Below are 12938 nucleotides of genomic sequence, written 5' to 3'. Positions count from 1 at the left end.
CATTTCATTACAAGAGCCTTGGAATGAATTTTTCTGGATGAAACTGTGTGTTTTGACAACAAAGTGGAGATCTTTTTTAAACGTTGGAACCTCATTTAATTTTATGTCTTATAGAGTTTATAATGAGTAAAAGATTGTATAAGCGTAAACCTAAAAATGTACAGCCAATTTTGAAAGAGATGTACCCTAGCTCAGAAAAATGTTATTAAATAGGTTAATGCTGTTGTAATGAAATGCAAATTAATTAAAAAAAACAAATAAGGAGCTGGAGAGGTATCTCAGTTCTCAAGAACACTGGCTGCTCTTGCAGCGGAGTCAGGTTCAGTTCTCAGCACCCACTTGGTGGCTAACAACTTCATCTTCCTCAGTTCCAGGGAATCTGACATCTGGCCCCTACAGGCACTGTACAAAGGTGGTAAACATATATACATGCAGACAAAACATTCATATGCATAAAAGAAAAAGAAATAAGTCAAAAATGAAACAAAAAACAATAAATAGGAGAACATAAGAAGAAAACAATCATATAATGTGTCACAATAGTGAAAATGCTAAATATAAAGAAAGTTTCACAAACTCAATGGCAAATTGTATTTTATAAGGTATAGTGGGAGCTGGATATTTCTAATTCAGTGGATCAAAAAGTTAGTTCTTAAGTAAACCGTTTTAGTAAGCACCTGTAAAAACTGAGCATCATTCCCAAGTGCTGACTAGTCTGTTCCCCCCTTTCTTTTTCTGTCCTTATTCCAATCACTTATTCCAATGGCCTACAACCTTCTATATACTGTAACCTGATGCACTATTTTACAATACACAATTCACCTACAGTTTATCACAAAATAGAGTTTCAGCCCCACATTATAACTACTTGCTAAAAATCTTGACTGGTTCTAGCTACTGTCTGTAGTGCTGAGGTTTTGTGCATGCCAATCCAACACTGAGCCACTGAGTTATACAACCAGCCCATCACCTCCTGTTTTTAAAGAGATGCACAGGTGTTTCATATGAATGGCAATGTTTGGGAATAACTCCATATAATTCAAGAACTGAAATTTCAGATGGAAATGATAATATATACATTAATGATACACATAGAGAATATATAATATACATAACATCATAAAAGTAGTAGTGTAATTCAACCCAAATTTCTTGTTTTACAATTCACTCAAAGTTTAGTATGATTCTTAGCAGGCAATAGTAGTTACCAAGCTTGCCTGAAGGCCAGCCATTTGGAGGACACTCAGGACATGGTGGGCGGGAATCTTCTGAATAAGAGTGAAGCCCAGTGCTAGGAAAAATACACTTTAAAAGGGGAAAAAAAAAAAGAAATAGAAACCGTTTTCAGGAAAGTCTGAATTACTTAGAAAAGCAGGCTGACATGAGGCTACATGACTCTTGCTCGTTCAAGTTCCTGGCAGATCAGAACTCCTTGCAGTTGTGGAGGCACCGTCTTTGTGTCCTTGGGGACTGTCAATCCAAGGATGCTCTCAGTTTCTAGGAGTGCCTACAGTCCTTCAAGTTTGCACAGATCTTCAAAGTTAGCAACAATGAGTAGCTTGCTTTTCATTCTTCACATCCCCCCCTCCTTTTCTCCTTCTTTCTTGTCTACCTAAACCAGTTTTCTACCTTCCTTCTCATTCCACTTAGAAGGGCTGGTGTGATTACTTTTGACAGATCTCCACAATGAAATCTACTGTTCTATATCAGTGTTTTCAACTTGAGAACACATGCAAAGCTACTTTTCTTGTATAAAATAACATATTCAGAGGTTCTTAGGGTTAGAAGATAAAACTCTAAAGATGAGGTGTTAATTTTTTCAACCACAGACTGACACTAAGCTTTTTACCATTATTGATGAGAAAATTACAGAACTCTGTGGTGATATAGTATTCCACTTTTATTTGGAATTCGTTGGACACATAATTGTAGTATGAACTTAGATTGAGCTGAAATGTTTCTAAATAAAATGCCATTCAAGGGCAGTGCATTTTACAATAGCTTCCTGTGTATTCACATATATTTTGTGAACACATGGGTATGCATTGCTTTCCTTAATTTAAATTTATTCATCGATATTGACTATCAAGTGTCACAACATTATTTATTATAACTCTAGTTTAGTATCAGCCTGTAATAGAATGAGTCAATCACGGAATACCTAAACACATACTTCAAAGTTTCCTCAAGGAATCTTGAGTATAAATGATGGCTCCAAAACACGCAAATAAATTTGACTGTAATATTGGAAGCAGCCAAAGTATCAAATCATTTTTATAATAATTCTTTGTTAGAAATTCAGGAGTTAGTGTCATTTTACATTGTCATATCAATGTGAGAATTCCTTCTAGTTTTAAGAAATAATAAATGACAATAGGCTGACAGAATGTATGAATTCCAGAAGTGGGGCTGTGGCAAGGTGTCAGTGAGGATGGGGATACAAATGATAATTAATTGATTTAGATGTTCTCCATGAAATACACAAAAATTCAATAAAAAATTTAAGAATAGAATGAAATAATGAAAGAAATAACAATCTTCGAAAATGTCTGAATTTACAAATCTCTTTCCTGTTAGATACTCTATCGACCGGCATACTGATATGGACCGTGTTTTCAGTGTCCATGCAGAAAATGGCTCTATTTTCACTCTGAAGTCATTGGACCGGGAATCATCCCCATGGCACAACATCACCATTACGGCCACAGAGATAAGTAAGTTGTAGGCGTACCCATCTGATCATATTATGTTTTTACCAGGTTGATAAATTTGTGGTTCTAAATGGACTACGGTGAAATTATTGCAATATTAGTGAGATGTGAGAAAAATTAATTAGAGAATGTTGAGATTTTTAAAATTATGTTAATGATTATTTAAATGCTATCATATAATTGATTTAAAAAGAGTTTTGATGTTCTTATTTAAGTAGTAATAAATTTGAATTGTGACCTAACCCCATAAAAATCATACATGTCCACAGACATTGTCTATTTTAAATAATTCTTTATCCTTTCATTCATATTTCCCTTTTATTATTGTGGTTTCCTTTTGGCTCATGTAAGAAGGTTAAGCTATTCATCACTTACCCAAATAGTAAGGGAGTACCACAGAACTTATCAGCTGACCCACTACAAATGCTGATGGTGGTTTTACCACTGGTCTGCAAATACATAGCAAACTTATACTTGTTCTTGTTGCAGATAATCCAAAACAAAGTAGCCAAATTCCTGTGTTCATCAGAATTCTTGATATAAATGATCACGCTCCGGAATTTGCCATGTACTATGAAACATTTGTTTGTGAAAATGCAAAATCTGGACAGGTAAATACAATTATTGTGAATTTTACAAACATTTAATTTTTACAAGGCAAAAGTCACTGCTTTGCGTAGAGTTTTCCATATTGCAATTATATTATTTTATATCCCTCTACTAAGGAACTCACAATGATCTTTCAAAAATATTTTAATATGCCTATAGGATAATGAAAAGTTTAGAATATATGTTGTAGAGCTCTCATATAGAGTTATAGTTAAGCAGAGGCAGAAGGATCAGGCATTTTAATCAAACCTTGGCAACACACTGGCAAATGTTTCAACAAGTATACAAAATGTTCCATATTTTTTTAAAAGTTATTATTCTTACCTACATAGTACCATAACATGGAATTTTTCAATTTATATTTTCCATTTTTCACACTATAATGGATATTTCCAAAAGTCTTTAAAGTATTTTTTATTTGATGCTCTTTGTTGCCTGTTGTATACATGGGAGGTTGAGGATGGGATTCATGTGTATGTGTTTTGATGCACATACCTATGTGTATATTCATATCAAGAGATTTTTACCAAATAATTTCAAAATAGATCACATAATTAATATTTCTCCTGTAAATCTTGTGTGATTACCTATTTATTTGGGCAAGATAAAGTTGTAAATTTCCTCCAACCTCTAAATATTTCATAATATTTTAGTATATTTTTTTCTTAAATTTGGGGTTAGTCATATTTTTGGGTTGTTGAAATGTAAAATTACTGTACATTAGATGACTTAAAACACAAGTTTTTTCTCTCACCTTTCTGGAGATGAGAAGTCCATGGAAGTGTGTCAGCAACTCTGTAATTCTCTGAAGACTCTGAGGAGACTTATTTGATATCTCGAAACTTCTTGGGGACCCCAGCAAGCCCTTGACATTCTGTTTAGAATGTGGACCCTAATTATTTTACCCACACTATCCATCATTGTATTTATATTTCTCTTTCTGTGTCCAAATGTGTCTCTTTTAAAGGGAAAAAAAGAGCACTCCAGCATCCAGTATAACTGCATTTCCACTAGGTAACTTTGGGAAGAGACTGTTTCTAAAAATGTTACTATGTTTAGGGGCATGAACACATCGTTTTTGGTACTACAAGTCAACCTATAATAGCCTAAATACACCCTTTATTCATTTATATATGGATGTGTATGTATTCTATTATATTTAATATTTTTGAATTATAATTATTATTTTTAAAGTAATAAATATTCACTATTGGCCATTATCAATATCAACAATGCTACCAATTTATTTTCAAACACTGATATGGACTCTCAAAACATGTTTCAGTCAGGCCCATGTGATCAATCAAGGACATGCATCAGGAAAACTAAATGCCTGTGTTTAGAATCTAGGTAATGAAAACTCACATTTCTTATTCCTGGTAAGGATCAGGAAGCTCAGCAAGAACACTAGATATTATGGTATATTTATTGTGTTGTACTTCAATTTTCTGAAGAGGAAATATTAATCAAGTTTTTCTTTAAATTTTGTACTTTCTCATAGTACTGCATTAAAAAAATTAGGTCACATGCCACTCTTTCAATGAAATGAATGAAATTATTGTACATATCAATTCAAAATGGGAAAGTATCTTACCGGGTTTGCATAGCTGTACATGGTACAGAATAACAGAAAAAATGACAAATTAAACTACTATAAAGTTCCAATAAGCATTCTGCACAGAATGCTACACTCCTGCACCTGGAATTTGTTAAACTTTATTTTTCTATAAAAAAATTCAAAGTAAGGGGAATTAAACGACTGCTGTTTCAAAGCTCACAGATGGTCGTCTCAGAACTAAAGAAACAGGCACACTGTTATGCAGCTGAGTGGTTTTTCCTAAACAATGCTTCTTGAAATGGGTTCAGCTCTACCTGCCTTCTGATGCTCCATCTTCTATTATGGCCCTTTTTTATTTAGCCTGAGATCTAAGCTGTATTATGAACTTGCAAGTTAAACACTGGCTTTACACACCTGAGGTGCATTTCTATATTTTTCTTTGAAAATACTATTAAATCAAAAGTAAGCATTTGGTGAAATATGCATCATAATTACTATCCTATCCCTGTTCTTTAAAGTTTTCTTTATGAATTGATGTTCCAACCATTTGGAGAAAAATATATCAGTACAATCATAGTGTATGCATCTGTTAAACATTTTTATCTTTTGAAAGATATACTTTATTCTTTTTCCTTTAGAAAATGATTCTCTAATAGGGAAACAATTCATAACCAAATGTTAATAAAACAGCTAAATTAGCAAGAAATTAGAATATTTATGGAAGTAATCAAATTTTCCTTAAAGTGGGATGCTTTAGTCACAAGGATGCAAAGAATGATTATTGAGATGCCTTGTAAGTTGATAATGAGGGGATATTTTCATTATTAATTGTTTTAGATAAAAAATGATAAATGCATAAACACAATATATTTGGCAAAAAATCAAAATTTAAACATTTATTGATACAGTCAAAGTGTAAACACACCTATTTAAAATGATCTTGTAATAACAAAGTATTTTTTTCTGTAGAAATTAATGAATGTGTTTTGTTTTTAGCTGATTCAGACCATCAGTGTAATGGACAAAGATGATCCTCCCCGAGGCCACAAGTTCTTCTTTGAGCCAGTGCCTGAATTTCCTCTCAATCCAAACTTTACCATTGTAGACAATAAAGGTAAAAATAGAAAGCTATGAAGCATATGAAGATTCAGACTTGACACTGAATGCAAAGGAGGGTGTTCTGCTACCCTCTTTAATCCCAGCACTGAAGAGGTAGTGACAGGTGAATCAGGAACTCGAGGTCATCTTCCACTATGTAGAGAGTTTGAGGCCACCTAGGCTACAAGAGACTATATCTCAATAAACAAAATAAAGAAAGGAAGGAAGGGATGGAGGGAAGTTGAGAGAGAGGGAAGGAGGAAAGGAGGGAAGGAGGGAAGGAGGGAGAGAGAGAGGGAGGGGAACAAAACTGGGGAAAGCAAGAAAGGAGAGAGGGAGACTACAAGGACGGTGAAATAAAATTACTGAACGAATTTATCCTAACATTTTATTTTTCCTCTTCAGATAATACAGCAGGAATCATGACTCGAAAAGATGGGTACAGCCGAACCAAAATGAGTACATACCTACTGCCAATTTTAATCTTTGACAATGATTATCCTATTCAAAGCAGCACTGGCACACTCACGATCCGAGTGTGTGCATGTGATAAACAAGGAAATATGCAGTCCTGCAACGCAGAAGCCTTGAGGCTCTCAGCTGGCCTGAGCACAGGCGCACTGGTAGCGATTCTGCTCTGTGTCCTCATCCTGCTTAGTAAGCTATGCCTCTCCCAAGCTCTTCTCCTCAAAAACCCTATTCATTGCACATTGTGCGTGAAATACCAAACATTTGACTTTTTTTTGCTATAATTACTAACAACAAGACAAAAATATTCCTTTTCTGGCCTAAAGAGAAAAAGCAAAGCCATAATAACAAGCACGACACTGATTTCATAGCATGATGTTATCATGAATAGGCATGACCGCTGTTCTAGGGAATCTATAATTTTGTCCTACAAGATAACTAACTAATATGGCAAATACAACTCTTTCCTCATTTGTGTGTTTGGAAGTGTGCACGTGTATGTATGTGAGTTGCACATGCCTAAACATACATATGTGGAGGCCAAGGATCAGCAGCAGGTGCCTTTCTCTGTTGTTCTCCACTGTAATTATCGAGACAGAACCTTTCATCTAACCTGTAGTTCACTCATTTACTAGACTAGCTGGCCCATGAGATCCTTCCTGTCTCCACCTCCCATAGCTGGGGGGACATCATTGTGCCATATCCAGTCTTACATGACTGCCAAGGATCTGACTAATGTCTTCATTCTTCTGAAGCAAGTTCATTACCCACTGAGGCGCCTACCCAGCTCCCAAATACCACACTTTCAAAAACGTACTTATTAGCATTCTAACACAGATTTTTCTATCTTTCAGTTTTTTTCCCATTATTCTAAAAATTAAGAGTAATTCACCTATAAAATATTACTGCTAGCAATGTAAAGTATATAATATAGTTCACTCACATTAAAGGAACCATGACAAGATACTTTCCACAATGAACTTGTTATAAGACACAAAACTTACATGACACAAATTGAAAACATAAAACTCACTTTTTAACAGTTCATTGCAACATGATAGTTATAGCAGCCATCAATATTTCACAAATAATGTCAAGCTTCCAATAGCACACATTGTATTTGAGCACATGCACACACTAACAGGGCAAAGATTTAATTCAATTAAACAGTTGTTTCACTGTAAAACACTCCAAAATTATTTCTATCAAATACTCATCCAAGATTCCCATGCCTAGGGCAGAAGAGCTAGCCAAGTTAATGTTCTCATGTTCATATGTGCTGGCTTCCTTTCACTGAAAATCGCGTCAAGCACTCTGGATGAAATCCCTTTGGCCGGATGTCCTCATAAGACTTCACTGGGGGGTTGACAACAGTGAAGAGGAAACATTTGTTTCAGTCATGAATATCCACCTATTTAGAAAAAAAATTATGACAGTGGTTTAGAATATAAGGCACGGTTTTTATCACCAGGAGCAGTTCCCACCTCTACCTGCTGCCAGAAAATTGAGCTCCTATACAGGATAATTTTAACCCCTATGGAAAGTAAGATTGGGATTTAATTTTATTTGTATTATATCAGAAAGTCTTACAAAGATATATACTAAGGTGAGTTTATATATTTAAATTTCTATGTTAAGGTAATACATAAAGACATCAGTGCATCTATTAAATTGAATAAAGAATTCTCCCAATTATCAGGAGATATTTGGCAATGCTTTGATCTAGTAACACATCTTGGGAAGTTTATAATTCTATTAGCAAAAAAATCAGCATTCCTATTGAATAATAGAGAAGAAACAAATATTTATAGTTTCCTTTTTCAAATGTGGATTGATTATTACATTGTTTTAGTTAAAATTATTTTATCAAATTTTTTTTCTGAAATTACTTAACATTCTATTGTCATTTAATTCTATGTAGTAATTTTATGACAAGATTATTAGATGTTTATTGTCCAGAGAGTTAAATTTTTTGAAGACAGTGCTGGACTCTATATACTGTAAGATCATACTATGTAGACACTCTGATAACTTTTGGAGAAATACAGTTCTTAATTTTACATTATCATACAAATATGTTTACATTATCATACAAAGTGAGGAACTAAAATACAGCATATAACTTTTTAAATACTGATTGCAGAGACTCCTCTGGAAATATGATGACTTTTTTGGATGTAGTTAGAATAATATTCTAAATTTATGAGAAGATCAGGAGTGTAGTTCAGGGAAAAAGTATTCACCTAGAATACTTAAAGCCCTGGGTTTGACTCCAGAAACTATGCAAAACAAACAAATAAGTAATACAAAATTTCAGAAATAAAGTACATAATATAAAAGGACATATCTAACTAAATTAAAGAAATATACAAATGTGTTTGGTTATTAAGCCACACATGCCATATTGTAGTGCAAGTTTAATGAGTTTCAAAAATGTTTGACAAAATTGCAAGACTATACAGGGCTCTGCAATTAATTTTGCTTCAGTAGTCACACAAACTTCTGCTGCCATCATGGATATGATATCCACACTAGGAAAAATACCAAATTCCAGTTACAAATTAGTGAAAATATAGATGCACTGTTCCTCATATAATAGCCTGAATTCTGTTACCAAACACAGAATTTGTTTTGTTGTATCTGTTAATGAAGATCATAAACTGACCTTGCAGAAAAGAGAGACAAACTGCAACTGTGTCTCAAAGATCCATTTTGAGAATTATAAAATACTCATACCTAATTAAAACTTATTATCCTATTTATATAGGTACTACTTTAAAAATGTTCAAGGGCTGGAAATATGGCTCAGCAGTTAAAAACACTAGTTGTTCTTGCAGAAGGCCCCAGTTCGAATCCCAGAACCCACATGGCAGCTAACAACTGTAGGTAACTCCAGTTCCAGGGGATCCAATGGCCTCTCCTGTGCTCCGTGGGTATTGCACAATGTGGGTGCACTTACCTACATTGCAGGCAATATACTCATACAGATAAAATAAAAATAATAAATAAAATAAAATAAATAAAAAATTTAAAAAGTGCCAAGTAAAAATGTATTCATTCAATTTCAAATTGTGAAATAACTCCACTTTTAATGTATTGCTTATGCTCCATAAAAGCTATCTCCATTTCAGTCTTCAGTTTCTACCCAGTCTTTCACAGGAAAAACTCAATTTATGTATTTTTAACAATCATGTTTTATTTATTTTTCATATCTTCCAGATGAACCTGAATATTGAGCAATACCCAAAACTCTTTTCGTAGCATTCCTGAAAATGTGTCTAATGAATCTTTTTCTTTATTTTTAGATTTAGTTGTTTTTTAATTTTGCATTTGTGATGTTCTGAATTAGTTTATGTGCACCATGTGTATACAAGTGCATAACCAAACCAGAAGAGGATGTTGGTTCCCCTGGATCTGGAGTTTCATGTGGTTTTCAACTGCCATGTTGGTTCTGGGAACCAAACTTGCCTCCTCTTCAAGAACAAAAAAATATACTTAGCTCAAATCTCCAGCTCCCCTCTCAGTGATTCCTTAAGACTTCTTAGTACGAATTGTGAAGGGCTAAGGAGAGTGTGTTCTCTGATACAAAACTACTAATGAACAGTTATAGCATCATTAGTGAACATATTGAAATGCTGTCTTAGTTTAAATAAATTTACCTTTTATAATTTCTATAAAAATTAGCAATGGACTTGGGGATGCGGCTCAGCTTTAACAGGCACTCCTAGCATATGCAAAGTCCAACACTACAAATAACAGAATACAATGAAATGAAAATTCAGTAAATCAATAGCAAATTTAATTTTCACTGAAGCATGCTATGTACCTTTTTTTTTCCCCCCACTGTTTTATCATTTGAGACAAGATCTCCTTCTGTAGCCCAGGCAGGACTTTGGAGTCTTCCTAATTGATCATCCACAATTCTGGGATTAAAGAGATACTAATCATGCCTGGCTCATAAATAATTTTGGCAAGCCATCTGACTTCCTAAAATAAATGAAATGCAATTTTATTTTCACTCATGTAAAGCTCAAATTTGTTTGGCGGGAATTTTCTTGTATAATTCTTATTTTTGTGTATAAAATTTAAAATGATTGATTTTTCAACAGAAAATTCGTAATTATTAGAAAAAATGGAGATTTTTTTTAAAACTTTATAAAAATGCATTTTTTTGGAGTTGCATAGATATCCCAGCATGTTAAATGCTTGCCACAGAAAATTGAGGGATGAGTTCAGATCCTTAGCATGCAGGTAAAAAGCTGGTCCTATCTGTGCATGTCTTCATCCTCAGTGTTGTGCTGGGCAGTGTTCGGGAGGGGGACAGATGGGTCTCTGAAGCATGGTGATCATTCAGTCTATTGGATGAGCTCCAGGTTCAGTGAGAGACCAAGACTCAAAACATATTGTAGAAAGCCACTGAAGAAGACAAACCCAGGACACACATGTACACACATACCTGCATACAGAACAAACACATACACACAGGAACAAATGTGCAGACTTTCACAAAAATGCATATCACATGAGAATTAGGAAAAAGAAGTTGTCAAATATACGTATAAAATGCAACCCCACTTCTATAATAAGAAAAATTTAGAACACCTCAGGAGGCTGGAGAGATGGTTCAGTGGTTAAAGGCACTGACTGCACTTGGAGAAGACAGTGGTTTGAGTCCCAGCACCCATACTGCAGCTGAAAACTGTCTGTAGTTTCAGTTCCAGGCAGTCTGACTCCCTCTTCTGACCTCCATGGGCATTGCACATCATGGATGTACCTATGTACATGCAGGCAATACATTCATACACATAAAAAATAATAATAAATAAAATATTTTTTAAAAAGAAAAAACAGAGCACCCTGTATACAAGATATTTATTGTATTTATCGAAAAACTATTCAAATAATAAAATAGAATACAATATGTAAATAAAATGAAGTAAAATTTTAGTTCCAAAATTTGAAGGCAAATATGAAAATCATGAATGACCTCAATTGCAAGATGCTATCTTAATTGCCTTATAAGTGTAAGTGAAAGGTTAGGTGTAGTGTGAACATTATTTTTAGATTTTGGAGTTGCATTTCAGATTTTCCAGGAGGATTTCATAACCAGACCAGCAAATGAATTTGGTTAATTATATGCTGAGTATTTAATAAAATGAAACAATCCATGCATACATACATAAAATCAATGTATTTTGTATACAACTATATGGGGATTATTTACATACATAAACTTAGATTTGTCTAATTTGTCTAGTGATAACATTTTTTTAAATTTGAGGTAAAATAGATTTAGTAAGAATGATATTCCAGTTAATTGCATGTGACTTGGTGCAATAATTGTATCATAAGGATGATTTTTTAACGCCAGAGGCCAATAGAATTTGAAACATAAATTAACAAAACTTTAATGTGTTTTGTTTTTTAAACAATGCAGTGTTTTGTCCCATTTCTGCCTGTTTTCATTGAGGGCAGTTATTCAATTTATCCAGTCAAATATATAAACTCCACATATAATAATTTACATTTTGTTTTTAATTATGGAATTTAATTATTTCATTATCGTTCATCAAAAGTTCTAGTCGTGCTGTTCGCTGCATTGAAGAGACAACGGAAAAAGGAGCCTCTGATAATTTCAAAGGATGATGTGCGGGATAATATTGTGACCTATAATGATGAAGGTGGTGGAGAGGAAGACACCCAAGCTTTCGATATTGGCACATTAAGGAACCCAGAAGCAAGAGAAGACAGTAAACTTAGACGAGACGTCATGCCTGAAACTATTTTTCAGATAAGGAGGACTGTGCCCCTGTGGGAAAATATTGATGTACAAGATTTTATCCACCGTAGATTAAAAGAAAACGACTCAGATCCAAGTGCACCTCCTTATGACTCCCTGGCAACTTACGCCTATGAAGGGAATGATTCTGTGGCAGATTCGCTCAGTTCTTTAGAATCTATCACAGCTGATTGTAACCAGGATTACAACTACCTTAGTGACTGGGGTCCCCGGTTTAAAAAACTTGCCGATATGTATGGGGGTGATGACAGTGACCGTGACTAAGGGTACCTACCATGCAAGTGAACATTAGTTGAAATACTGTCCTTGATACTAGATTGAGTGGCCTGTACTATCCTTCTTGAAGGAAATTTGTGAAAAATCAAAACTACACACAATGCATAGGTGTTGTCTTAGATAAGGTTTGCTTAATCAGTAGGTTTCTGTGAATGAATATGAATGACATAGATTTTAAAACAGTAATAAATAACCAGTTCACCCTCTTTGCCTACTAAGCTTGGAAAGAAATTATATCATATCAATAATCAATAGCATTTCTTAAAAGGCTTTTTGTGCCTTTTCTTAGTATAGGAAATTTATAAATGTTTTCTTAACTGACTTTCAGTCACATTTACTATTAAATTAAACATTGTGCAACTGCTTTGTAAATTAATATGAAAGGATATATACCTAACAGGAATGACTATTGCTGCCA

At 34.0% G+C, this 12938-nt stretch overlaps 1 protein-coding gene across 2 annotated transcripts in view; it reads left to right on the top strand.

Annotated features, from left to right (window-relative positions):
- Cdh9 (cadherin 9) overlaps window positions 1-12938 on the top strand; it is a 173356-nt gene extending 160418 nt beyond the window's left edge. The window contains exons 8-12 of one of the 2 annotated variants that reach the window (XM_008846028.1): window positions 2578-2714; window positions 3201-3322; window positions 5875-5992; window positions 6382-6633; window positions 12021-12938. In XM_008846028.1, the coding sequence (XP_008844250.1) occupies window positions 2578-2714; window positions 3201-3322; window positions 5875-5992; window positions 6382-6633; window positions 12021-12508 (1117 nt within the window). In that variant the 3' untranslated portion in view covers window positions 12509-12938. The remainder of the gene's footprint in view (window positions 1-2577; window positions 2715-3200; window positions 3323-5874; window positions 5993-6381; window positions 6634-12020) is intronic. The other variant, XM_017801329.1, reaches the window with a different exon arrangement.

The sequence above is a fragment of the Nannospalax galili genome, unplaced genomic scaffold, assembly GCF_000622305.1.
Source record: "Nannospalax galili isolate Female #2095 unplaced genomic scaffold, S.galili_v1.0 scaffold600, whole genome shotgun sequence".
NCBI lineage: Eukaryota > Metazoa > Chordata > Mammalia > Rodentia > Spalacidae > Nannospalax > Nannospalax galili.
Note: the sequence above shows the minus strand (reverse complement) of the source record. Positions and strands in the feature narration are given on the sequence as shown.